The sequence below is a fragment of the Carlito syrichta genome, unplaced genomic scaffold (assembly GCF_000164805.1).
Source record: "Carlito syrichta isolate Samal-C Ts95f unplaced genomic scaffold, Tarsius_syrichta-2.0.1 Scaffold308687, whole genome shotgun sequence".
Classification (NCBI taxonomy): domain Eukaryota; kingdom Metazoa; phylum Chordata; class Mammalia; order Primates; family Tarsiidae; genus Carlito; species Carlito syrichta.
This window is the reverse complement of record NW_007252783.1, coordinates 151976-179450: the sequence shown is the minus strand read 5'-3', so window position 1 is coordinate 179450 and position 27475 is coordinate 151976. Positions and strand designations below refer to the sequence as shown.

Here is a 27475-nt window from a genome sequence, read left to right as displayed (position 1 = left end):
CTTACCTGGAAATAATTTACAAAAATAACTGAATGAAGAGAACAAAAGTGAGGAGGGATCAGGAGACAAGAAAGTAAGAAAATATATTATCAATCATTTTCTGCTTCAAATGGAGTTATTTGAGAAATGAACCTTTATTTTAAAAAAAGATGTACAGGGCTGGGCGTAGTGGCTCAAGCTTGTAATCCCAGCACTTTTGGGAGGCTGAGGCGAGAGGATTGCCTGAGCCCAAGGTACAAGACGAGCCCGGGCAACTTGGTGAGACCTCGTCTCTACAATAAATAACTAAAAAAGCTAGCCGGGCATAGTGGCATGCATCTGTAGTTCCAGCTCCTTGGAAGACTGAGACCGAAGGATCGCTGGAGCCCAGCAGGTCGAGGCCGGGGTGGCTGTGAGCAAGCCACTGTGAGACTCCGATTCAAAAAACAAAAAAGGCACTCGCTACCACCTACAAGCTTGGAGCTTTATTTGTATCTTTATCAGTAATTCGTTTTCTGTTTTAAATTCGCTACTTATCAGTGGTAGCATGATACTGAAAGTCAACTGATTCTACCAAACTGGCCACTCACTTGTGTGCCCTGGAATTTCCAAATTGGTAACAAATATTATTGATGTAGTTTTAAAATGGAAACTACTCAAAAGAACTCAGGAAACATCCTGTAACATTAATTTGCATTTTACATCAGATTTCTATTTTTTTTCCTGAACAGCTAACCTACCATCTATTATAACTATCTTTAAAAAAGTAAATTAAGCTGGGTGCGGTGGCTTAGGCCTGTAATCCCAGCACTTTGGAAGGTTGAGGTGGGAGGATTAAGCCTAGAAGTTTGAGACCAACCTGGGCAATGTAACGAGACCTCATCTCTTAAAAAAAAAAATCAACAAACTAAAACAGAAAAATTAGCTGGGTGTGGTGGTGGTATGCACTTGTAATCCCAGCTACTCAAAAGGCTGAAGGGGAAGAATCACCTGAGCCCAGGAGTTCGAGGCTGTGGTGAGCCGTAATCATGCCACTGCACTCCAGCCTGGGTGACAGAGTAAGACCCTGACTCAAAAAAAAACTAAATATAATAAAAATGCACAACTCAAAACTTTCATGATCATCCCAGTAGTACACTTTTTTTGTTTTTTTTTTGAGTGGAGTCTCACTCTGTCGCCCAGACTGGAGTACAGTGGCCGCTCCCTGCCACCGCAGCCTCGACCCACTGGGCTCCAGCGATCCTTCCGCCTCAGCCTTCCGAGTAGCTGGAACTACAGGCACACGCTACCACACCCGGCTCATTTTTGATTTATTGTAAAGATGAGGTCTCGCCAAGTTGTCCAGAGTAGTACACTTTTAAAAACCTATGTAAAGGAATTATGTCCTAATTTTGCCCTATCACAAGAGGTATAAGATGTCACCTTAGTAACAGTTTTTATTTACTATTGTAACATTCAATCACATTTGAGAATCAAATAACTTGTAATATGCTTTATCAACATGGTCTTACTGCTTTGTTAGGAAAGACAAACTCATTACTTTTTTTCAGAGACAAATTCTTGATTACCATTATCAACCCAGTACTTCCTACCTTGCCATAGACATAAAAACTCCTAATAAAAGTGGATTTTGTGGTCAACATTTTGTATAAAGTGAATTTGTGTCCGCTAACACTATTTATAAGTCTGCCATTTAATCCAGAGGGTAGAACACTAATGAAGACTACTAAGGAAATTGTAAAATATTAACAGCACCAGCTGTTTGAGAAATGTAAGTCTCACAGGCTTAGGCTTATTTCCACGTATATTTATTCCACATACACTACCTGTAGATTCTGTGTAAATACTGTCTATGAAGAAATCAAACTTTTCTGGGGTAACTATTTAAGCTGAATGCAATCCCTTTTTTAGGAACCTTTGGCCACAAATGATTCCATCCCCTTTCCACACACTCAAACAAGAGACAGAGTATTTTTGATAAACTCTAATATTTATTAAATTATAAATTCTGTCAAAAAAAAATGCGGACCAAGAGAAACCTCAAACTATAAGGACTAGACAGCAAAGCCAATGGGAACGCCATGAAGTGTGTTACAGAGATTCTGAACGTAAGTTATTAGCTGTTTTCATTTCTGTTTCAATAACTTTACTATAAAATAGTTATCTATTTTAAAATTCAAATTCACATCTATTCTCACATTAAGCTTTCTGCTCATAATGATACCAAACATCTCATAGGTGCCAAATTTTAGTAATGGTTTTATGCCAATCCATGCAGAAAAATAAGACACGATGCAAGAGTCAAGTGAGGACCATTAATGCACAAATAATACACACAACACTGGCCAAAAGAACTAAAGAAAATTTTTCTTAAACTATATAAAGTAAACAGACCTTGAGAAAACTGGGTTATTACTAAACGGTTCTCAACTGTTAACACCCAAGTTCCTTACGTTAAATAAATTTCTCAACAGAGACATGTTAGACATTTTAATTACGGGTCTATCCTTCCCATCCCCCTTCCCACCCCAATCCCCAAAATGTACTACCAGGGATGAGTATAATGTATGTGGGCAGAAATTTACAGGTAACCCTTTCCACCTTGAGCATGGCGCTTAAGACTTTATTTAAACTTCAGTTACTGTACATTGTCCATCAGGCCTTCTAGATCTGACACTCACTGTCGCACCCCCTGCTACTGATCGATCAGGAACGGATCGATCTGATCGATCAGGTGCTGTCTGGCTTGCATTAGAAACCAAAAGTCTCTGTTGGGTCAGGGAGTGCTGTGCAACAACCGCAGATACATCCTCACTCTCACTACTGGCATCTGACTCGGTTTCTTCAATGGAGGTGTCTGGTGCTGGTACCCTGCCAGAAGACGGCGACTCGTGATCTTCTTCTCCTTCCCCCCTATGACTCCTTTCGGCTATGTTGTCTCCACTGAGTTGTAGGTGAGCAAAAGAGTCTTCCAGAGAGGTGCTGGCATCAGGGGATGGAGTTGCAGGGCTTGTTAACTGACCATCTACTGATGTTAGGGGCCTTACAGAAGAAGACACCAGAGGCTGAACGGAAGCTCCATTCTGTGCTGATACACTGTCCGCTCCATCGGCAGAGCTCTCTCTTGCTAGGTTTACGGTACTAGCATCACAGTCTAGCCTAAGTCCGGCTACTCCCTTCTTTGGTATATCTATTATATCTCGCTTAATCTTCCTGCGACGTCCATGTTCATTTCGCCTATATTGAACCATATTTTCAAGATCAGCAACATATAGAAACCCAGCAATTAGCATTTCAGTGTTCTTTTTACCTTTGGAAAAAGCATCCTCCAGCTCTCTACTAGTGCGCTCATCATACTGCCACCACCCATTTCTTCCTTCATAATACCATGCATATTCACCATTTCCTCTACTTGCTGCCTTGAGTTCTTCTGGCGACAACAAAGTTGGCTTGTCAAGGAAATCCTCAGGAATTTCTTGTCGACAAAGGGCACAGCGCTTTCCAAGCCATGAAGCTCCCTTTACACACAGATAGCAGAAGACGTGTTTACAGGGCAGACTGACTGGGTGCACACATGTTTGCAGACAAATGGCACATTCAGGGACAGTTAGAGAAGGTGTGGTATTAGAACAGGGCTCATTTGCTTTCCTGTTTGTAGGAAGCATGTTTATTGAGTGATCGATTTCACCACAGCCAGCCATCCTAAGAAAATAAGAAAAAATACAATATTAAAGTCATGTCTTAACTCTTGCTGTATCTTAATTTAATAATTCAGAAAAAAACTTATCAAACACCTATTACGTGCATTATATGCAAGCCACATACTAGACTATGGGGATACGGCAAGGAAAGCAGAGAAAAAAATACTTATTTTGCATGGAGAATCTTTGATCTGTATTTGTGTATCAGCAGTTTTTACTCGTGGGGGCAATGAAGCACACAAAAGTTAAACCAAAAAAATAAAAACAGACCAAGGTATAGATTTTAAATAAATATACCATTTCTACTCAGATACAAAATTTATTTGAACGAAATGTAAAGTTTTAAAATGTACAATCCATTCTAGACTGACTATAATCAGTCTGGAAAGTAGAGAAACAGAAAATAGCTAAAAGTAATTCACATTACAATTATAGAAAGCAACAACTGTGTACCCTTTTAGGAAATCACTTTGGCAGTTTTGCAAATACTGCCATGTGTTAATACACTTTTGGTACTTAACAAGTAGAACACCTGAAACTAAGATTAAAGCTTAATTCCTAGAAGTTCCCTTTCTCTGATGTATATACCAAAAACACTGGTCCAATCAGTCATTTCTGACATACTTGGCTATTTCCTCTTATGTGAAACACTCTTCTAATGGTTTTTTGGGGGTGGCTTTTTCTATTTTTCCAAACCATATGCTCTTCTCACTATACTCTTTCAAGAAGATTTCACCTATTCTTATGACTCAGTGATTACCTATATACAAATGACACAAATTGGTATCATTAGCCCAGACCTCTCCTTTCAGCCAAGGACGTATATTCCTAGTTGTCTGTTTTAAGGTGTTTTGGGGTTTTTTTGAGTTGAGGTCTCACTCTGTCACCCAGGCTGGTGTGCAGGGGCACCATCACGAGTTACCATAGCCTCAACCTCCTGGGCTCAGATGGGACTACAGGCATGTGCCACAATGCCCAGCTAATTTTTTTTTTTTTTTTGCTAGTTTTCTGTAGAGACAGGGTCTCACTTTGTCGCCCAGGCTGGTCCCAAACTCCTAGGCTCAAGCAATACTCTCACCTAGGCCTCCCAAAGTGCTGGGATTACTGGTGTGAGCCATTGCGCCCAGGCTGTTTTAGACAGTCTGGCCCCCATGTGCCCCGCCAGCCTCATCACACATCACACTTCCCCGTGGTCAGGCTCCTAGCCACACTGGCACCTGCTCCAATACAGGCTTTCTCTATAGGGAACATTCACGCTTTACCACCTGCCTTCCACACCCCCAACAGGCAAACTACCATCATAACCACATCAAGTCATCTGACTAACTTCTCACCACCATGCACTCTTCATTCCTTATCAGAATTGCAATGTTACACTTATTTGTGTGATTATTTTGTCAATGTCAGTCTTCCCAAAAAGCTGGTGTGCTTTAAAAGGGCAAAGGAACAGGTCACTTTTGGCTCATCTCTGAATTTCCATACAGGACCCGACAGATTAAAAAAATCCAAAAATTTGCTAAGAAAATGAGTATGTTTTCCCAAATAACATGAATACATCATGACATTATACAATAGACATTCAGGTTTTATTTTATTTTAAATAATATTAAACCATCTGACTGATTTTAAAAAACCTTTTGTTTAGGCTTTTACTTGTACATACCTTGGGAATATATAAAAATTCTGTCAATGCACTTATAGATCAGCCCTGAAGCAGGACACTGAAGAACTACATAATAAAAAGCTGCAGCCAGCCAAGGCTGAAAAAGGTAACTTGAATTACAGCAGCTGTTATACAATGAATGCAAGACAAGAAATCTAAAAACTAGAGTTTTAGAGCCCTTTATTGATTATGTGCTCTTAGACACTCAGTTAAACCAAATCTAAATTCTCTTACCTGCAAGTAAGAGTTTACAAGGCTCAAATAAGAACGCCCCCCGCCAAAAGACGCTCATTGCTAAAGCTCCATGAAGGTTAAAATCACAGAAGACCACGGGAAAAATATGACATGAATATAGAGGTTGTTCTGAAGAGGAGGGAGCAAAAGAGACAAGATTTGTTTAGCTGGATGTATCAAGCTTAAACACTAAAATAAAAATGGAAACCTCTGCCTTATTGATTCAGATAAACATTTACTAAACACCTACCACAGTCTGTATACAATGCTGAATATTAATGGATCTAAAAATGAGTAAGACACACAATAACTACGTTAAATAAGGAGACACACAGACAAGTACATAATCACAATAGGCTTGATTCCTGCGGTAATCAAAACATGTTAAGACACTCAAAGTAATAACGACGCGTGAGAGGATGGACTTAGGCTAGAACTAGAACGTCTGAGGTGCAAAGAGCACTGGAGAGTTAGAAGAGCCTCCGGCAGAGGCATGTGCAAGGTCCTGAGTCATACAAGCAGTGGAATAATTATAAAGGTAACAGGAAGTCAAATTCATGAAAGCCCTGCTGTGGTCCCACTAAGGAGAACATCTGACTTGACCGATTTTTATCCCATATATAAGAGGAAACCAAGACCTTTCAGAAAGGGAGAAAATGACGAAGTAGACTAGTGATAAAGTAAAAAGACTGAAAAATGCAGGTAAAGATCTCATTAACTGACCGATGCTTAAAGTGAGTGACAATCTCTGTATCATTAATTCTGCCATTTTAACCACATAATATTTAGAATTTAATCACAGTAAGAACTTTCGCTTTTTTCTAAGAACAAGCATTCAAAAATGAGTCCAGTGGTTACAAAAGGAATAGTCAAGAAAAATGTTTACACTAAACAAAAACTGAAAAACAATATTCTTAGGTCTTCATCACAGCACATCTAAACTTACAACAATCCACTCTTTTACTGCTTTCTCTACATCCTTGGTTCCTCAATAGACAGACTCAAAATGTCAATAGATAGGCTCTGGCGATCCTTCTGCTTCAGCCTTCCAAGTAGCTGGAACTACAGGCGCGCGCTACCACGCCCGGCTGAATTTTGATTTATTGTAGAGATGAGGTCTCGCCAAGTTGCCCAGACGGGTCTCGAACCCGCGGGCTCAGGCAGTCCACTCACCTCAGCTTCCCAAAGGCGCGGGATTGCAGGCTGAGCCACCAAGCCTGGCTGACAGTAAGATTACATATATATGGAAAAGGAAGCAACACAGTCTCAATGGAAGAATTTCAGTGGAAATTTCTAATTTCTAAATTATTTTTCAACCTTTAATTACATTTCCAACCAACTCCTTCACCAGAAACACTGGGTTACAAAAACCAGGGAGGTACAACATTTTTGTAACCTATGGAAAGTTCTAAGTCTACCCTATATGACTTCTTAGTGTCAGGTACAATAGAAGCTTCAAAATATTTTGAGATAAACTCTTGCCTTCTAAGATCTTATAAATTAAACATAAGTTGAAAGTGAAAGTGTAAGTTTTTCAACACGCTAGTTAACATTCTCTACCTACTACCTCCTCTAGAAAAATTGGCTGTGCACACCTTTTGTTCTCAGAAACCTGCATCTTTTTCAATTTAGGTCAAAGGAATTATTTTCAATGGAATCCCTGAAAATATCTTAAGCTCTATATTAATTTAAAGCTCCAATTAAGAAAAGAAAATTTTTAAAAAAGTCAATCCATCTGCAAGTAATAACTGAGGAAGAAAGATTCTATTCATGATTCTATTTATAAGACAAAATAGAAAAATGGGCTGATGCTCATCACTACTTTGGAAACACAACAGCAGCATCTTATATAAGGGGGACTCCCCCAAATGAAATTTATTTATAAAAAATTTTGTACTTATTCTTACATGTTTAAATCTTCAAAGTCCTCTCCACTTGATGCAATATTGAGACACTTTTTCCACTGGTCAGAATGTTTTTGAACTTGTTCTGATGCCTTTCAGTGGTTCTGCTATTTTTGGTTTCACCCCTTCCACACCAGCATAACATTTCTCTTTGAGGACTTTTTCATCCAGGGAAACAAAAAATAGTTGTTTGGGGCAAGATGGGGTGAGTAGGAAAACTGGGGTATGAGAGTAACATCATTTTTGGTCAAAACACTGCTGAACACTGAGAGCAGTGTGGGCAAGTGCATTGTCATGGTGGAAGAACCAGTCACCTATTTGCCACAATTTGGGAAGTTTCTTCCACAAGTCATGATGCAACCTTCTCAAAACTTCCAGAGGAACAAATTTTGAGTGTACTTCAAAGGGGCCGCCCTCCAAAAGATAATTCTGGGATTTTTGGGTCCCCCCTTGTATATAAGAGTCCACACCCTAAACTATGTAGGTAACTTATGAACAAAAGGAGGACTGATAAATTTAAAACTTAAATAAGAAAAATAAAAGTCAACACGTCACTTGAACCAAAGCCATACTTTTAAATACATAATTCTAAACCTGTTGTATTGGCTTTAAGTAAAACTGACCCAAAACATCAGTTTTCCATCAGCTACAGCTGGCTTATACAAGGGGGGACGAGGGGGCCAAAAAACAATTATTTTTTGAAGGGCAGGCCCCTTGTAGTACAGGCTTCCCTGCTAGGTAAGTGTTCTAGGAACCCATCAGCATCAGTGCACAGCTAGCATTACTGAGAGGCTGCATTCGGCTTCAGTGAATTTTTTTTTGAGACTCGTTCAGTACGCTCGCAGATTTCATGATGGGTGATTGACAAGTATCCCTGCTCACACCATGCTGAGTGTTCAGCAGTTTTTGGCCAAAAGTGGCAAGACCCTGGGGCTCCCCACCCTCCCTGTTCACTGGATCTCACCCTGAGCAACTTTTGCTTTCCCAGATGAGGACTTTTTTTAGTTCTCAAAAAGAAATCTTTTGCTGACGTGGAAGAGGTGAAACAAAAAATACAAGAACTAAAAGGCATCAAAATCGATGCGCTCAAAATCTGCTTTGAGCAGTGGAAAAACTGTCTTGACAGGCGTAGTGCATCAAATGGAGAGTACTTTGAAGGTGACAGAAGTTTAAGCATGTAAGAATAGACTTTTTAAATTAATAAACTGCTTTTTGGAGGGGTTCTCTCATATATAAAAAAATAAAGTTTTCAACCTAAAAACATTACTCACGATCTTGCTTAATATGATCAGTATTTTTGCAAGACTTACTCTTGCATGCATGAATAAGCCCAAACATGTAATTTCAAAACTAAAAAAAAAAAAAAAAATTATGACCATCCAATGAATTACTAAAAAACCAACATTCTTGGAAAAACAAAACAATTCTGTATTTTGGTTCCCTCATCAGAATGAAGTAAAGGTTAGATAAAGTTCATTAGAAAACAATGGTCATCAGACAGCTCAAGATTCATTACTTCATTCGTTTAGCCCACCAAGCATACTATTAGTCTATCATCCACTAAGAAATGGGCAGAAAAATGCCGGGTTCGGTGGCTCAGCCTGTAATCCCGCGCCTTTGGGAGGCTGAGGTGAGTGGATTGCTGAGCCCGTGGGTTCAAGACCCGCCTGGGCAGCGAGACCTCATCTTTACAATAAATCAAAAAAAAAAAAAAAATCAGCTGGGCGTGGTAGCGCATGCCTGTAATTCCGGCTACTTGGAAGGCTGAGGCGGAAGGATCGCCAGAGCCCAGCAGGTCAAGGCTGTGGTGGCTGGGAGCGGCCACTGCACTCCACTCTGGGCAACAGAGTGAGACTCCAACTTCAAAAAAAAAAAAAAAAAAAAAGGGCAGAAAAACTTAGTGATACTTCTTATATAATTCAAAATGAGGCACATCCAATAAATAAGACAGAAATAAAATATATAACAAGACAAAGCAATCCAAAACCACTAGCCTACCTATAAGATACACTTAAAGGCTATATTTTATAACCATTTTGATCTGCTCTCCAAGGACTATTTTGCACAGTTTCAATGATCTTTAAAAAGATGGGAGGCTGAATGTATGCAGAGGATCACACCAATATGTAAATAAGAAATGTATCCCCCCCCACTTGTTTGTAAAGCAAGGATTTGGGAAAGAGTTAATGCTCATCAAAGAGTTTTAAAACCTAATGATAAATGTCTTAAGAAATTCTAGAGATCATTTTGAAAAAGGGAATTTATTTCAGGTTATTAAATTAAGAATTTAATATGTAGAATTTAGTGAAATTAGTCTAACTCTGTTCATGAGTATAACAAGTATAGCACTTATTTTCTGACTTTTTCACTAACTAAACTGTTTGACTTTTAAGCATAAATCTCATTCCTTTTCCCACAGACAAGCCATGTAAAGTATTTCTGCAAGACAAATAAGAGTCTGTTCATACTAGTAAGCCTTCTTCTCAAGAAGACAATATATAGAGGGGTATGGACAGTTACTCCAAGTACTCAAATTTTTTTGAAATTTTTTGAAAACATCTAGTCAAAAGAAAGGTAAAATACTATAAGCAAAACAAGTCTTTAGCATATATAGTATTGAAGAAATTTTTAACCAGTAATAAAAATCCCAAATGTAAAAAACCAGATTATTTTTAAGTCTGAGTTCAGAATATAGTTACAAATACAAAAAAAGGGCACAAAGAGTAAGTTAACACATCACTTCTAATATGTGCAGACTTATCAAAGCAGAAAGTTATCTTTCTCTAGTTACAAGGAAGCATACATCAAAAAAGAAAAAATAATAAAACAATGGCAGGAAGTAACAGTGTAGTAATTTTTCAAGATCATTTGGACAGCAGTTTGGAGGAAAGTTTGGCAGTAGGGGAGAGGGATGGCAAAAAGGAAACTTTGTATGAATCCAGGTAATAATCCAAGTATGATGAGAGGGAGGGTGCTGATGTGAGGTTTCAATAGTAGAATATAAGAAATGCTAAGGAAATAGAAATGAAAGTATTTGGTTACTGATAAATGATAATGGCAAGATTCAGAATTTGAAGAGAGTTCTGTCTTGGACATAATGACTCTGAGATATGTATAAGGTCTCTAGGTGGAGGTATGTAGATGATAGCTGAATTTACTAGTCAAGTACTCTAATCTAAGAAGAAACCTAAGGTGAACAAAGTCCAGTGAGTCACCAACACATACATGGTCCTTGGAACCATGAAAATGGGTAAATATCCAAATGATGCCCGTAGAGACAGCAGAGAAAAGGGCCAATCACAGAAACGTGGATTACTCCAACATTTACAAGTGAGGGAAACAGCTAGCAATAGATGTAAGGAATGGTCTGAGAAGAACAGAGAACCAAGAAAACCACCAAGAAAGCCAAAAGCGTAAACATTTGCAAAAAAGAATGATCAAGCAAGGAGAGGATTTATAAAAGTTACTCTAAATGATGAAAATTTCCACTTTTGTAGTGAATTGTACGATGCAAAAGTCATGAACCCCACACGCTAATTAGCTATCTTGATTTCCCAGCGACCATCAAGACTGCTACCAATAACGTTACTCACCCAAGATCTCTCTTTTCCCTAGTTCCCCAAAGCCTACTACAAACCTCTTCCAACCTCCCAGTAAGAGAGAGCCCGACTCTATAACCACGGAGAAATAAGGTAAGGCAAAAACAAATCTTCAAAATCCATCTTTATCTTTACTCGGCCTTATCACTATTCCTCCTGGCTCAGAATGGGGAACGGCTAGTTGCCTCCAAAGCTAAGCAAGCCTTCAACAACTAGTTAGTATCACCCCCCAAATCCTCAGGATGTCAATCAGTATCCTCTGTCACTAAGTTTCAAAATCGATGCACATGCTTAATCTAATGGCTGCTTTCAGCCTCAATCTGTTTGATCCCACTGCACTAAATATTAACCACCAACTTTTTTGGCAAAGTTTTATACTCTTCATTTCCATGATTTCACTCTCTTCCAATTCTGCTTTCTCTTTCATTTCTTTCCATCTTTTCTAGCTGCCCTTAAAATACCAGTATTCTTCACAAGGCTTTGTGGGTAGGCCTGTTTTCATACTATAATTCTATGCTTAGACATCTACTGAAATTTCAAATTAATGTGTATCTACATGACTCCCAAACCTAAAGTCCAGAACTGTTCCACCTAAGACCCACATTTCCAATTCTGTATTCAGAAAGTCTACCTCAGTATTCTCAAGGCATCTGTAATTAAACATGACTAAAACTACATTAATTCGCTCCCCTAAACCTACATCCCCTTCCTTTGTTCTCTCTCTTGGATAAAACTTGGAACCATCCTTAGTGCTCCCCTATCCCTTAGTCACTTCTCTTCCCTATGACAGAAACTTCTTTTAAATGTGTTTCCTTTATTCTCAAAGCCTGTGACCCCAATTCCAGACTTTTAAACATACTCTTGTACAATACCCTACCTTCCAAGGGAATTCAGTCTTCACCCTCTCAGGTTTTTTCCTCAGTTCAATTATATCTTCTTAGTCCTCTCTCATAATCTTACTGCCTACCTAATCTAATCCAAACTCCTAAGCACTGGCCTTCAAGACTATTGACACAGTCTTTATAGTAAAACAGACATAGTTTATTTATTTATTTCTCATTTATTTTCAGTACGTTGACCTAGATGAGCATTTCCCAGACTTCCCTAAAAGTAAGAATTAGCTGGTGTCCTCTTTCCTGGATATGTGGACTCAGGTTTAAGAATCTGTGTTTTTAACAAATGTACCAGATTACTCTCAGAAAAACTTGGTAAACACTGACTTAGGCAAGTGACTGAATAAATCGCTCAAATCCCTGAGGCGGAAGGAACACCTAAGCCCAGCAGGTCAAGGCTGCTGTGGCCGTGAGCGTGCCACTACACTCCAGCCTGGGCGACAAAGAGTGAGACCCCAACTTGAAAAAAATCTCAAATTCTGTTTCTTCACCAGTAAATCAGACAACTACTATCATATAGTGATTAAATTCAATAACGTAACAACAGCAACCAGTAAGCAATCGGTAATGTTGTAGGTACCAAATAAATGTTCATTCCCTTTACTTAAAGTCTCTTTCTCCCACCCTACTTTTCTATCACTGTTCCCTGACTCCTCTAAAATGCCTTGATTAGGCAGCTATACCCCTCCTCATTTCTCTGGCTTAAAAATATTTCCTATTTTTCCTTGATTGCTAAAATTCTATTCATTCTTTAAGGTCAAACCAAAAGTTATTCTGTTCACTCTGAACCCTTCAGATGGAATGAATCTCTTCCTCCACTTAGTTCCAGCAGCATTTTATTGTTACCTTAATATGGTATCTGTTCCACTGTTTGTTAATTATATATATGTGTCTCACTTACTAGATCATACCTGATGACCAGCACCTAGACTATCTGACCTACAAAATAAAAAAAAAAAAAGCCGGGCTCGGTGGCTCAGCCTGTCATCCTGAGCCTTTGGGAGCCTGTGGGTTCGAGACCCACCGGGGCAGCGAGACCTCATCTCTACAAAAAATCAAAAAATCAGCCCGGGCATGGTTGCGCATGCCTGTAATTCCAGCTACTCGGAAGGCTGAAGTGGAAGGATCGCCGGAGCCCAGCAGGTCGAGGCTGCGGTGGCCGGGAGCGGCCACTGCACTCCAGTCTGGGCGACTGAGTGAGACTCCAACTCAAAAAAAAAAAAAAAAAGTAGGCTAGATAAATGAACAGGATTGAATAAAAGACATAATACCCCAATTTTAAAGAAAAAATGCTTACTGGTATCATTTTTCTTTATCAAATTCTCAACACTGCATAAGAATAATATGGCCATCCTTTTAACAGGAGTATATAATCAGAGTAATATATTTGAAGAGGAAGTGGCAAGAGTTATATGTCAAACTGGGAAAACATGAAATAGTATCCACCAGGGTCATTCTTTGGCTGAATACTCTGAACACTGTAATCACCAAGACTTTAAAAGTCAATAAAGTATTCACTGCATTTATGAAGAGTAACATCAAGTTGCATACTGTTAATAATAAATTGGAAAAGAGAAAAATGATATTCAGCATGGAAAAAATGTTTCAATAACAAAATGAAGTTCAATATGGGCAAATTCAATTTAGTGTAACATTTTAAAGCATATTATGCAAAGACTAAATAATGGGTAAGTACAACTAGTAAAACTGAGGTTTAGAGTGAACCAGTATGAATAAAAAAACAATAATGTACTAAAAGTTAAATAAATTACCGTATAAAGAGATACCTTTAATTTAGTGAGGATGGTTTTTAGTAACCAGTGTTTTCACAATCCCGAAGACTCTCTTATTTATAAAAGCTGACACTGTCTGCCTAGCTCACTTATTTAAGAAAATTATCATGTAAAGAGAGGTTCTGTAGCACCCAGAGAAGCTGGAGATTTCTCCAGTTTTTGTCTTCTATGAGCAAATCCCTCTGTCTTCAGTTTCACTTCTTATAGAGATTTTCCTTTTGAAGAGACTTTTGGAAATCTACATTAATAATAATTTAATGTGAATAAAATTATTACAGCATCTATACATTGACAAATTGCTCATTTTGTATAATTAAAACTCAATATGACAGTATGTCATTTACTGTATTTTAACGAATCTACTTAATTTACTGTAGCTTTAGGAAAACCATGATGCCATACTTACATTTCTATTACAGATCCCACAGATGTCTGCTACAAAAAAACAGCATCTTCTTTACCAGCAGTCAGCCAGCTTGCGTTATTTTCTCTTTTACTGCTGGTTCATTCTTTGTGCTGCAAAAGAAAAAAAATTCCAATATCAATTTCTCTCTAGATTAAGATCAACAAAATTAGTCAATTATGTATAATTCTTTAATTTGACAAATTTCAGTAGCAATTTTTATCTTAAAAATGAGAAAAAAAATTCAAGACAGGATGCCTGCTTTCACCATTGTTATTCAACACTACTCTAAAGTTCTAGTAGAGCAATTGGATTGTAAAAAGAAATAAGAAGCATACAAATTGGTAAAGAAGTAAAACTCAGCCGGGCTCAGTGGCTCAGCCTGTAATCCCGCGCCTTTGGGAGGCTGAGGTGAGTGGATTGCCTGAGCCCGTGGGTTCGAGACCCGCCTGGGCAGCGAGAACTCATCTCTACAATAAATCAAGAAATCAGCTGGGCGTGGTAGTGCATGCATGTAATTCCAGCTCCTTGGAAGGCTGAGGCGGAAGGATCGCCGGAGCCCAGCAGGTCGAGGCTGCGGTGGCTGGGAGCGGCCACTGCACTCCAGTCTGGGCGACAGAGTGAGACTCCAACTCAAAAAAAAAAAAAAAAAGAAAAGAAGTAAAACTCTCTGTTCCTTATATATAGAAGATCTCAAAGAATCTCCAAGAAAGCTAGTCGAAAAATTTGGCAAAGATGCACGTTACAAGTTCAACACACAAAAAAACTGATACACTAGCAGTCAATAATCCAAAAAGGAAATCAAGAAAGCAATTCCATTCATAATAGCATATAAAGGAATAAGAGATTTGTACATGGAAAACTATTAAAACATGACAAAAAGAAATTAAAGGACAGCTAAGTAAATTTTTTTTTTGAGTCAGAGTCTCACTCTGTCACCCAGGCTGGAGTACAGTGGCATGCTCATGGCCACTGAAGCCTCCACCTACTGGGCTCAGGCGATCCTTCCTCAGCCTTCCAAAAGCTGTAACTTCAGGCATGTGCCACCACATCTGGCTAATATTTTGATTTATTGTAGAGACAAGGTCTCACCATGTTGCTCAGGCTGGTTTGGAACCCCTGGGCTCAGGCAACCCTCTCGCCTCTGCCTCCCAAAGTGTTGAGATGATAGCCTTGAGCCACAAAGCCTGGCAGAGCTAAGTAAATTAAAAAACTGGTTTCCAGAATGGAAAACTCAATATGTTAAGATGGTAATACTACCCAAAGTGATCTACAGATTCAACATAATTCCTATCAATATTCTGACAACCTTTATTGCAGAAATGGAAAAGCCAATCCTCAAATTCAGAAGAAAGTGCAAAGGGCCCAAAATAACTCAAATAGTCTTAAAAAAGAAGGAAAAAGTTGAAGAACTCACGCTTCCCAATGTCAAAACTTACTACAAAACTACAGTAATCAAGACAGGGTGGTACTGGCATAAGGATAGAAAAATATACTAATGGTGCAGAATTGAAAGAGTCCAGAAATACACCCATAAGTGTATAGACAGCTGATTTTCAAAAAAGGTGTCAAGTTCATTCAGTAGAAAATAGGGTCATCAAATGCTCCTGGGACACTTGAATCTCCACATGCAAAAGAATAAAGTTGGACCTCTACCCTACACCATATATAAAAGTTAACTCAAAATGGATCAATAACTTAAAAGAAGCAAAACCATAAAACCCTTAGAAGAAAACGTAGAGGCAAATCTTCATGATCTTGGATTTGGCAATGGATTCCTAGACACGACATAAAAAGCATAAGAAACATATGAAATAGACAAATTGGACTTTATCAAATTACACACTTTTGTGTACCAAAAGACACTGTCAAGAAAGTAAAGAGACAACCCACAGAATGGGAGAAAATGTCTGCAAATCATGTATCTAATAAGGGTTTAATATCCAGAATATATTTCAAAAACTCCTACAACTCATCAAAAAGACAACTCAATGAAAAAATGAGCAAAGAACCTGAATAAACATTTCTCCAAAAGCGATATACAAATGGACAAGAGGCATACAAGAAGATGCTTACCATATGTGTCACTAGGGAAATACAAATCAAAATCATAACTATGTATCTATTAGGATTGCTACAATTTTTTTTCAAAGGGAAATAAGTGCTGGCTTCAAGGATGTGGAAAAATTGAACTCTGAACACTGCTGGTTGGAATATAAAATAGTGCAGCTGCTGTGGGTAACAATTTCGTGATTCCTCAAAAAGTTATGCATTTAATTCCCAGAAGTTCTACTCCTGGGTATATACCAATAGAACTGAAAAGAGACACTCAAATTTTCACATGCAAATATTCACTGCAGAAATATTACTCAAAAGGTGAACACACCAGATAAATGGGTAACAAAATGTGGTATATAAATCCAACAATATATTCTTCAGGAATACAAAGAAATGAAGTTCTGATATGTGCCACAATATAGACAAACCTTGAAAACATGCCAAATGAAATAAGCCAGATATAAAGTGACAAGAATTGTATGAGCTCACATATAAGCAAGAATAGGCATGTTCACAGAAAGGAATGAATGGCAAGTTATTGCCTAGTGGATACAGTTTGTCTGTAATAATGAAAAAGGTGTGGAACTATACATAGTGGTGATGGTTGTACAACGCTGTAAAAGAAATTATCCACCCTGAATTGTACACTTAAAAATTTGTTAAATGGAAATATTATATTACTTATGCTGTATTTTGCCAGGCACCATCCAAAATACCATCTGAGTCATTAATTTCTTTCTTCTCATTTATTTTCTCCTCCTGCCCACTGCAGGAGGCACATCAGATTACATAGAACTTACTTAGAATCAAGCACACATGGTAACTAAAGAGATGATAGGCCTCACAGTAAACACAAGACAGGAAAGACTTGAATCTTTTCGGCAGGCATCTATCTCCTTAAGGAGATAGATCTAAGATTCTAATGTTTAAAGACTTCATGCCAATATGTGGCTTCTAAATACAAGCTGACTTATCCTACCAAACGTTTAAAAGAACAACTTTTCAAAAACTGAGCACTTAAAAAAAAAAAAGATGTGGGGTACAATGATCATAGATATATGGTTATTGTACAGGTAAAGTTTGAGCCTCCCTTTGGTTACTGCTTCACCAGGTTTGAGATCAGGTACCTTTATTGATGTTATGTGCCTCCCCCGTCCTCCCAGGGCAGCGTCCTACTACTGCCAAACCCTTTCTTAAAGTAAAAGCAGAGAACTTTCTAAAGTAACCGACTGAACAAGGTTTCTAGGTAACCTGACTTTTTAACTCTGACTTTAGATGATACAGACTCCCCTGTTTTACCTTTCTTTCCTTCCAGTCCTTTAACTTTATCTTCTAGGTGCCTACAACTTAAATGGTATCATAGAAGACTTCATTTCCCTCCTGCAGCCGACTCCTAACAGAAATGTGTGTGAAAATGTTTCACACACATGGATACACTCCCTATCTACTGGAGAGGAGAAATTCTATTGTTCCAACATGATGACTTATCCTTTGAAGTCTCTACAACCAGTTACAATATCTCCACAAGTCCCTAAAACTTCTCTCAAGCTCTATAGGCAATGACTTCATCTTTTCACTACTGATCATTCTCTTCACCCTAACTTTCGACATCACATCACTATGAGCCTTTAAAAATATCCTTGAGAACACCCAACCAAAATCTGTCACAGAGGCTTTTAAATTTGTCCCAACTTCCGTTCATCAGAATCACTGAAGTTGCTTGTTAGAAATATTCATTCTCAGTTAAAGCCAGAAATCTTACCCCAGGTGACACTCATGCAGATAGTCCATCAAAAATTTGAGAAAGATTGTTCTCATTTTCAATTCCTAAAATCCTAAATTCTATGAAGTTAACCCCCTCTCTAGAAACAAAACAGCACAGCCACATTTGAAACAATGTGTCACATAAAACTGCTGCCTCTCTGAACTCTTAATCCCACTGTGGGATGACCAGCTCTGCTCCTTCTTGCTCACTTACTCATTCTCACATCTGCTCTTTAATTTCACGGGCCCTCTAGTCTGTTGACCATCGCCTTTCCTTAAATCCATTTCTGACCTCACTTCGTTCTCTGACCAATCTGGAACCCAATCATTTTACCTTCTTTCCTAACAGAATCTTTGACTCCCTCATTCATTTGTCTCTCATTTGCTCACACTCCACAAACCCCCAATTTCTGCATGATTCTCACATTTCAGCTTCTATGCTGTAACCATTTAATGTTGATGGAGAAAAAGAGAAAATCTTTTATCTCACCCTCTCCCCTACCAACCACACGAAATTCTGCCAACTTTTATCCCGAACACCTTTGGAATCCTTCCAGTATTCTCTGTCCATTGCCAGCGTCGTAATTTAGACCTATAGACCATCCCTCACCTGGACTACTCTTCAGTCTGATTCAGTATCACCCTCAAATTCATTTACTAACTCTAAGTGACATTTAAAAGGCAAAATAAACCCTGTTCCTTCCGTATCTGAAGACTAATATTGGTTTCTCAGCCTATACCCAAAGACAAAGCTCCTTAGGACAACACTCAGAAGTCTAAGACTCTGAACCTAATAACTATTTATCTCCAAAAACTACCTCACAGATTAATACCTCCGCTATGCCAAACCACTTATAGTCTCCCAAACCTCCTTTTGGAGTTCTGTATTTCCCCCTGACAGGTAGTCTATTCTCTTTTAAAGCTTATGAATGCCTATCTGTTCTTCAATACATCACAAAGAAATGGTCATCCCTACCATTCTCTCTAAGGTTTCCTCCTCTGTATTTTGTATGTTTTTCTATTATTGAATTCATCACATGCACTGATATTGTTTGAAGTGTGAAGCTTGACTCTTCGTAAACCACGAGGACCCAGAAGATAGGGACCATTTTTATATCTGTTGGTGACTAGTACACCGCCAATCAATTTTCGTTAAACCGGTGTTTGCTGGATGAAAGAAAAATTAACTTTCTAAAGTAACTGTTGAGAGAAAAATCTAAATTTACTTATGTAACATCTGAGTTCCAATTGTGAATAAGGAACTCAGTTGGAAGTTATAAGATATATAAGGCTATCTAAGTTTTAAACCTTTCCTTAAAGAACTTAAAATCTAGAGGAGTTACTACATCTACAATTATAAGATTCAAGCCATCTTTGGATCTTTCGGCAAACACATCATTTACCCCTTTATTACTTAGCTACTGTTCACTGGCATTGAATTTTCCAGAATGCAGACAAAAATGCAAGCATAAACCACAATGGGTTTCCAGAGCCACAACAGCTTTACAAAGCTCTCCTCAATAGAGGTGAAGATTCTTTGCTAGGATGACTACACCGGCCAGCTCAGCATCTATCTGTCCAGTGTGCCCCGTTGTTTCCCAACAAAAGTGTTCCAGTTTGGAAAGTAAACAGACACCCTACCCTTTACCTATCACAAAGGCTTTTGAATCATTACTCAAAAGTCAATTTGCTCTTCCTTTACCCACAAACTCTAAGATGAAGCTTTTGTTCCATGAACTCCTGCTGGGTGCTGCTGTTAGTTACTAGCGCTGTCTATCCCTATACAAGTCTTTTAAAACATACCAATCCATCATTTAAACTTATTCCCAGGGCATATTTGATTGAATGTTAAAACCTTTAGTGTGGAAGATTTCATTACACATTTCTAAAAATTTTGTTTGATCTCTGTTTGTACTTTAATAATTCAGAATAATTCAGCCAGTTTACTCCTATGAAATACATAGAAAAATGTGTTCTTATTTTGAACTCCCTTTATCTCTTGCACTTATTTACACATTCTCTCTCTTTAACAAATTTCATCTACTCTCATCTATTCCCACTTATTTTATTCAGGTCTTGTCCATAAATATTTTAACTCTGAAACAAAAGCTGATGCATAAAAGAATCCTAGTTAACTGAAGCAAAGTAGGTTAAAAATAATGCATTTAAAAATCCTCTAAAAATCTCATATTTGGGCACCTAAATAAGCTCTGCTCTTTTTTTATAAAACCAATTCATACAGTTGAAATAGTGGTACAGACAAAAATATTAAAGGAAAAGTTTTGTTAGATACATTAGGAAAACAAAGACAGAAGAAGGAAAAAAAACTCTAATCCAAGAGGATGCAGTTCTCATTCTGCTTCCCTTACTTGAAGACTAATAATTAAAGTCAGGTATTCAGCTAATTTATCAACAAAAGAGCCTAATTTTTTTTTTCTTTTTTGGGCAGGTGTGTACTTGTCTCAAATGTTTGGTGATGAAGGTGCCTAATTCTTTTTAAAAGCACTTAGAGATTAAAAAACAAAACAAAACAACCCATTAACAGGACTTATTTATACAATAAAACTCAAATAACAGCAAAGTATCTATGAACAAAGATACTTTCCTTCAATATGAACCTCTTCCATCAAGAGAAGAAAAACTCTCACCTACATCACACCCCTCTGATCTAGTTACCTTTAGCAGTAAACACAAGAACGTTCAGTGGCCATAATCCACATTCCAGTGTAACCTTTCCTTAATTAATGCCCTTTCCCAAAAATTGTAACTAAAAAATATTTACCCCAATACTTGTTTTTTTCCTAATTCTGACCTCAATTTCTAAAACTCTCTTAGAAACACCTTCCTCTCATTTTCAAATCTTGATGATTTCATTTCTTCCAAGATTTTTAATAAAAAATAATCTAATACTGTTGACCTTTAAACAACACAGGATTGCACTTCACAGGTCCACCTGTATGCACAAATCATCTTCAATAAATACATTGAATAAAATTTTGGAGATTTACAACAATTTGAAAACACTCATAAATAAGCCACACACGCCTAGAAATATTCAGAGGATGTCAAAAATATATACACATTTTAAGGAAAAAACTGTATTAAAATTGTAATACTGAATATAAACCAATAACAAGAGATGACTACAAGTCACGTGTGACTTCTGCAATGACAAGAGGTGCACACTGTTTAGTAGACTTCTGTGGCAAATGTATAAACTGTTTTAACATCAGAGCAAAAGAAGCAGGACTTGTTGCTGTGTGAGGCCTCCTGGGTCTTCCCTTGTACACATCACACAGTACCATGTGCCTCAAACTTAGTATGAACGCATGTGATTGTTAGGCAGGTTGAAGGTTCTGTTGTATACTCATGCCTCCACTGTCGTATTTCCACAATGTCCTCAAATTTCAAACACCACTTCAAAATGGTCTTGCATTCCTTGAACGACAACCATGCTTCCGTCATTTTCTCCGTCCTGCCTGTTGCATAATGACACTAGCATTCATTTGATTAACACCATCTTTTGAGCAAACACCACACTACACATTGCCTCTGTAATTCAATTCAACTTCGAAGAGTAATACACAGATAACATCCCTTCAATTGTGTATACCTTTTTATGGCACTCTCTGTAGGTATAAAAAAAGGCAAAGATATGTCATGAATGCATCAAATATACATAGATACTGTATTGTAATGCACCTAATACTATCATAAAATATACAGATGTATTAAAAGAAGTTCATAAAAACTTATGCAAAGACCATATAGTCTCTTGACCAGTCAAGAGAAATGTAAACAAGCATAAAGATGTAGTATTAAATTACAGTTGCATAAAATTAGCTATAGTACATACCGTGCTATGGTAATAATTTCCCAGCCACATCCTATGACTACTGCAGTGAGATCCAGTATTACAAATTTCCTCATATGCCCTATGACACTAATCAACTCCAAGGGAGCGGTTTCTCTCTCCAGAAAGTTGTACACTGCAAAAAAACGTGATCTCTTGCTCTTGTGGGGTTTTGTTTTGTTTTTGAGTCAGGGTCTTACTGTTGTCCAGGCTGCAGTACAGTGGCATGATCATGGCTTACTGCAGCCTCTTCCTCTAGGCCTCAGGCAATCCTTCCACCTCAGCCTCCCAAGTAGCCAGGACTACAGATGCGTCACAATAGAGTCTTACTATATTGCCTAGGTTGGTCTCAAACTCCTGGGCTCAAGCAAATCTCCTGCCTTGGCCTCCCAAAGTGCTGGGATTACAGGCACAAGCCACCATACCCAACTTGTTCTTGTGTCTTTTTCACCATGGTTAGTGCAAAAGTGTAAATCTTGAATGACACGAAGGAACTCATATGAAGTGCCACTAGTGATGATGGAAGTGCCCCTAAGAAGCACGGAAGTCATGGCATTACAAGAAAAAGCCGAATTGCTTGATATGCTCCCTAGACTCAGGCCAGCAGCTGCCACCATTTCAAACAGACAATTCATCTTGTAAAGAGGCAATGCAAACTTACAGTACTGATAAATATTTTCCTGTACATGTACTTTTCTTCCTTGTGATTTTCTTTTATTTGGCTTACTTTATTGTTAGATGCTTATAACATACAAAATATGTGTTCATTGATGGCCCATATTGTCAGTAAGTCTTCTGATCAACAGAAGGATATTAGTAGTTAAGTTTTTGGGGAGTCAAAACTTGTACTCAAATTTTTGACTGTGCAGGGTGTTGGAGGCCATAAGTCCCCACATTGTTCAAGGGACAACTTATATTGTCTTTGAGCATTTTAAAAATCATTTTAATTTTAATTATGCATTATCTTTCAAAATTACATTTGCAAAGCAACATAACTTGGCTCTTCCAGACTGAGACTTATCAATAATACCCAACCAACTAAAATGTCTCAAGCTAAAAGCAGACAAAAAGCTTTACTGGTTGGTGTAAGCAGGAAGCCTGCAGTATTCCTAAGAGTGCACAGTTCATACAATTTTAGGAAATCTTGCAATTTCTATGTGCCATAAATAATTTTCCAATTTCTATGTGCCATAAATAATTTTCCAAGTAGAGACTAAGTGGGTAGTAAAGGTTGGAGAAAGAAAATGAACTAAAATTTACGTAGCAATCTAGATCTTAGCTATGCAAACAAATTGGGTCCCCAACCACTGGTATCAACATTGCCCAGGAGCTCCTCACATATGAAATCTTGAAACCCCACCCTATATCTACAGAATTAGATCTCCAGGTGATTTATATGAAAATTAAAGTTAGTGTAGCATTACTGAATCTACTATATCACTGAAACCTAAAACAAGCCTGTGAAATACGACTATAACCCATTTTACAAATGAGGAAACCCAAGCTCAGAAAGTTAAATAACTTATCCAAAGTCCCAGAGCTACTAATATTGGGAGACGGAGGTCTAACTCAAGTACATCTCTAAAAAAATCCTTTCTACCATGTACAGTCTGTCAGGGAAAAGGTCTAGAAAAGTATTATCTAATAGATATATGATGCAAGCCACATATGTAATTTCAATTTTTTTATTAACCACATTAAGAATTTAAAAAAAGAAAACAGGTAAAATTAATTTCAATAGTACATTTTATTTACCCAATATACCTACAATATTACCATTTCAACAGAAATTCAATGTGATATTTTATATTCTTGTACATCTGTATATATACTTTTTGATATCCAGTGTGTATTTTACACTTACAGCGCAACTTAATTCAGACTGGCTGCATATCAAGAGTTCAATAGCTGCTCCACGTGGCTAGTGGCTACCACACTGGGCAATGCAGGTCTAGAATGTCTTGCATTTTTAATCATCTTAAACACAAAACTGACAAGTTACTACAGGAATTGTCAAATAAAGAAAATGAATTCCATGTTAATTCATCCACAGATAAAAAGAGAAATTGGATATTCTGTTTTAATCAAAGTTAACAAGCTTAGGTGGGCCCAATTCTGCCAAACTAACTCACCAGCTCAGAATTATAAAGGTGACCCTTGAACAACGCCAGGAGCTAGGAATACCCACCCCCTTGGCTCCATGCAGATGAAAATCCTTGTATAAATTTTGACTCCCCAAAAACTTAACTACTGTTGATCAGAAGCCTTATCAACAACATAAACAATCGGTTAACACATATTTAGCATACATATTATATGCTGTATTTTTACAACAAACCTAGAAAAAAGAAAATATTATGTAAAAACTAATAAAGGGGCAAACTCCTTGGGTCCCCTCCCATTGTGGGAGTTTCTCTGTCCTCTCAATAAATCTTGCTTTCTCATGTTAACAACAACAAAAAAACTAATATGGAACAAAAATGTATTTACTATTCAATAAATGGAAACAGATCATCCTAAGGTCTTCATCCTTCTCATCTTCACATTGAAGTCTGAGGAGGAGGAGAAAGAGGAAGTGTTGATCTTGCTGTTTCAGGGGTGGCAGAAGCAGAAAAAAACTCTCATATAAGTGGACTTGCACCCTTCAAATCCACATTGTTCAAGGGTCAATTGTAATGTCAACTAGACACCGAATAGGGTATGTTTGCAAGGGTCAGAACAGTAACATGAGGAAGCCTTCAGAAAACGTCTACATTATTTGAAAGCAAAAATTTCCTAAAAGGGAAGGGCACAGAGGGAATACTTTTATTTTAACCCACAGGAGAATGTAAGAGAAAACATTATAATTTTAATCACAGGCCAGAATTAATTTGACAAACATAAATACGTCAAGCATACATAATTCCTGACTTGCACATTATACACCAAACTCAATGTGATAATGTCTTAAAAATGTTTCATAAAAGAGAAAAGATTTGAATTAGATACTTTGCCCTTAACAATTCTGGAGAAAAACAAAAAAACGACAGATGAAAATTTAGGGTATACAAAAGGGTTAGAGAATATTAATGAATTTAAATCTTTACCCATTCAACCAAGAAAATTTAAAAAGTATAACTAAATGAAGTAATACTGTGCTATGTATAATTTGTGACCACTCAACAAACTCATTCACCCACTCTTCAAGTCAGTCACAAGCTCAGAGAAAGTCAAGATTTTTTTTTCAGATAAGATTCAAGTAAATGATTATCTTTAATCAAAAAAGGTGTGCATATAACATCAATATACATATAAATAAAACCATAAATGCCAAATCAAAGTATTTGAAGACTTCCGGTATGTTTCCAATTATTAACAGCTAATGTCTAATAAAATAGTTTTAGTACTTTCTTTCTTCAAAATACACATAACAGGAAATGCTCTATATGAAAACTCTCATTGAACATTGACTTCAAATGTCCCAACTTCAGGCAAACAACTAAATAAATAAACAAATACCAGAAAAAAGAGTAGATCCATTAGGTTTGGTTAGCAGATACATCTTAATATTTCTTAAGAAAGAGTCTGAAATTGAGAGAAGTAAATAAATGCCCTAGTGTTTCCATTTTTAGCCTTCATTATCCCTGCTAAAATCAGCATACAAAAAAGCATAGATCATACTTGAAAACAAGTCTTCAGTCAAAACTCACGTCAACTGAATGATGTGCTATTTTACAGAATTATTTCCCTAATTGCATATTACTTCCCTTAAAACACATTACTGTATGAAAATCTATTTACTGCCTTCACAATCTTCATATTTAAGCATTAGATGTTTATATTTTCCCTTAAAAATGTGGGTTTTGCATTTTATTTCAATAAACATGAAATGCAAATATGAATAAATATTTTTAATCAAATTCAACATATAAATTTCATAAGCAGCAACCATTTTGTAAATAGGAAAAGAGCTTTGACTAAAAATTGGTGTTACCTTGGTCAAGTCATGACTCCCATGTCGTCGTTATTTCACCCTATGACATAATTCAGTAATTCTAAGTTCTAAATTATTTAATTAGCAACCATTTAACAATTTGGGTTTTAATTAACCCCAAAAGTAATACGCATAAAACTAGAGTTCATAAAAGCACAGGTGGTCGTAGCCAAGTCTTAATAAACTGATTTCTATTCCCTCAAAGATTGTTTCTAATCCAGCCAGTTGTTTCACAAAATCCGATTCCTTAAACATAAAGCAACCAGGTAAGATCTTAGAAAAGGTTAAGTACCTTCTATTACTAACACTGGAGAAAAGTAAGCATTCAAATTCCCAATTGACAATGTTATCAGGCGTTTCATGCTAGTATATGGCTAACTTATAATATTACTTAAACACATCAATCTATCTTTCTTTAAGTCAAGACATCAATTTGAATCCTTTCAAAAAAGGTCTGCTCCTTTCTACTGACAATTCAAGTTGGTACACAGTGAAACAAAACAGTTTACCAGTTGACACCTCTTCTAAAAAAATATTTCTTCTTCCTCTTGTCTAATGACCAGCTATTTGGAGAAAGTTCTCCTGATGATTATACTTCTACCAAGTTCTGAACAATCAACAAATAACAAAAATCTCCAACTGTATTTTCATTCTGCCCACAACATACACTGGCCCTTTTGAGACACAAATTCTAAATCAAAGATGGGGCTTAACAACATCCCTCAGTTTAAAATATACAAGGCCAAAACAAACACATCCAAAATCTATTTTTAGAGTGGCATTCGCTCTTCCAGTTTTGTCTTTAAAATGAGATTTACTTGACCTATTTTCGCTTCAGAGCACCAGGACACTCAACACAAACAATACGATTTTTTTTCATATTTTCTAGTCATGAGACAGCAAAGCCAACATCACAAATCCTGTTATTCGTGTGGGTCATTTTCTTCATGTGTCCTTACATGCCACGTCTTTTAAAATTCTAAATATAGATCCACTGGCTAAAATGCCCTCAATCTTCCAAGTTCTAGAATTATATACTGCTTCCAATGCCAATGTTATAGGTTCACATCCCATCTGAAAAGTACACACACGTCGGTGGGGGGGGGTGCACCCAACACCTGAAATGTCAATCATACAAAGAACAAAGCGTTTTCTATCATCTCTTGGCTTTCTTCTCCCCTCTCAGCTCCACACCGTTTCAATATTACAAACATATGCATTTCTTAACAAAATGTCCAAAACTTGAGAAATAATAAGCATTCACTCGAATGGCACTCAGAGGAAAGAAAATCATATGCCGAAAGGCTTAGTAAAAAAAAATCTAGTTGCCAGAATGCGTGTGCCAACTTACAGTCCTGGGGATTTCACCTGTGGAGGGCACGGTTCCATCCCCACCCTCGGAAAAACAACTGCAAAGCCCGTCTCTAGAAGCCTTCGGAAAACAAACAGCGACAACAATGGAAGACCCGCACTCTCCCAGACGGGATAGAGGGCAAGAGGAGAAGCCCGCACCCCACAAGCACAAGAACAAAGCGACAGCCTCGGCTTTCAAGATGCCCAGGGGCCGAGGAGGCTGGAGGATCGATACCCTGCGAGCCTCCTTCATTGTCCCGATGCCTCCACGGCCGCCACAACAACGAAGGGTCAGCGGAGCTGGG

At 37.6% G+C, this 27475-nt stretch overlaps 1 protein-coding gene across 2 annotated transcripts; it reads right to left on the bottom strand.

The window, feature by feature from the left end:
* Positions 1-1771: 1771 nt before the first annotated feature.
* On the bottom strand, positions 1772-25899 carry RNF146 (ring finger protein 146). Of its 2 annotated transcripts, XM_008065609.2 has the most exons (3): positions 25818-25899; positions 14173-14282; positions 1772-3681 (listed from the first exon to the last, which is right to left on the bottom strand). In XM_008065609.2, coding segments are annotated over exons 2-3 (1077 nt in total). In that variant the 5' UTR covers positions 14175-14282; positions 25818-25899; the 3' UTR covers positions 1772-2606. The 2 variants fall into 2 exon arrangements, with proteins under 2 accessions (XP_008063800.1, XP_021571986.1); XM_021716311.1 differs by lacking the exons at positions 14173-14282; positions 25818-25899 and adding an exon at positions 5578-5613 and having other exon boundaries at positions 1951-3681.
* Between the last annotated feature and the right edge of the window lie 1576 nt (positions 25900-27475).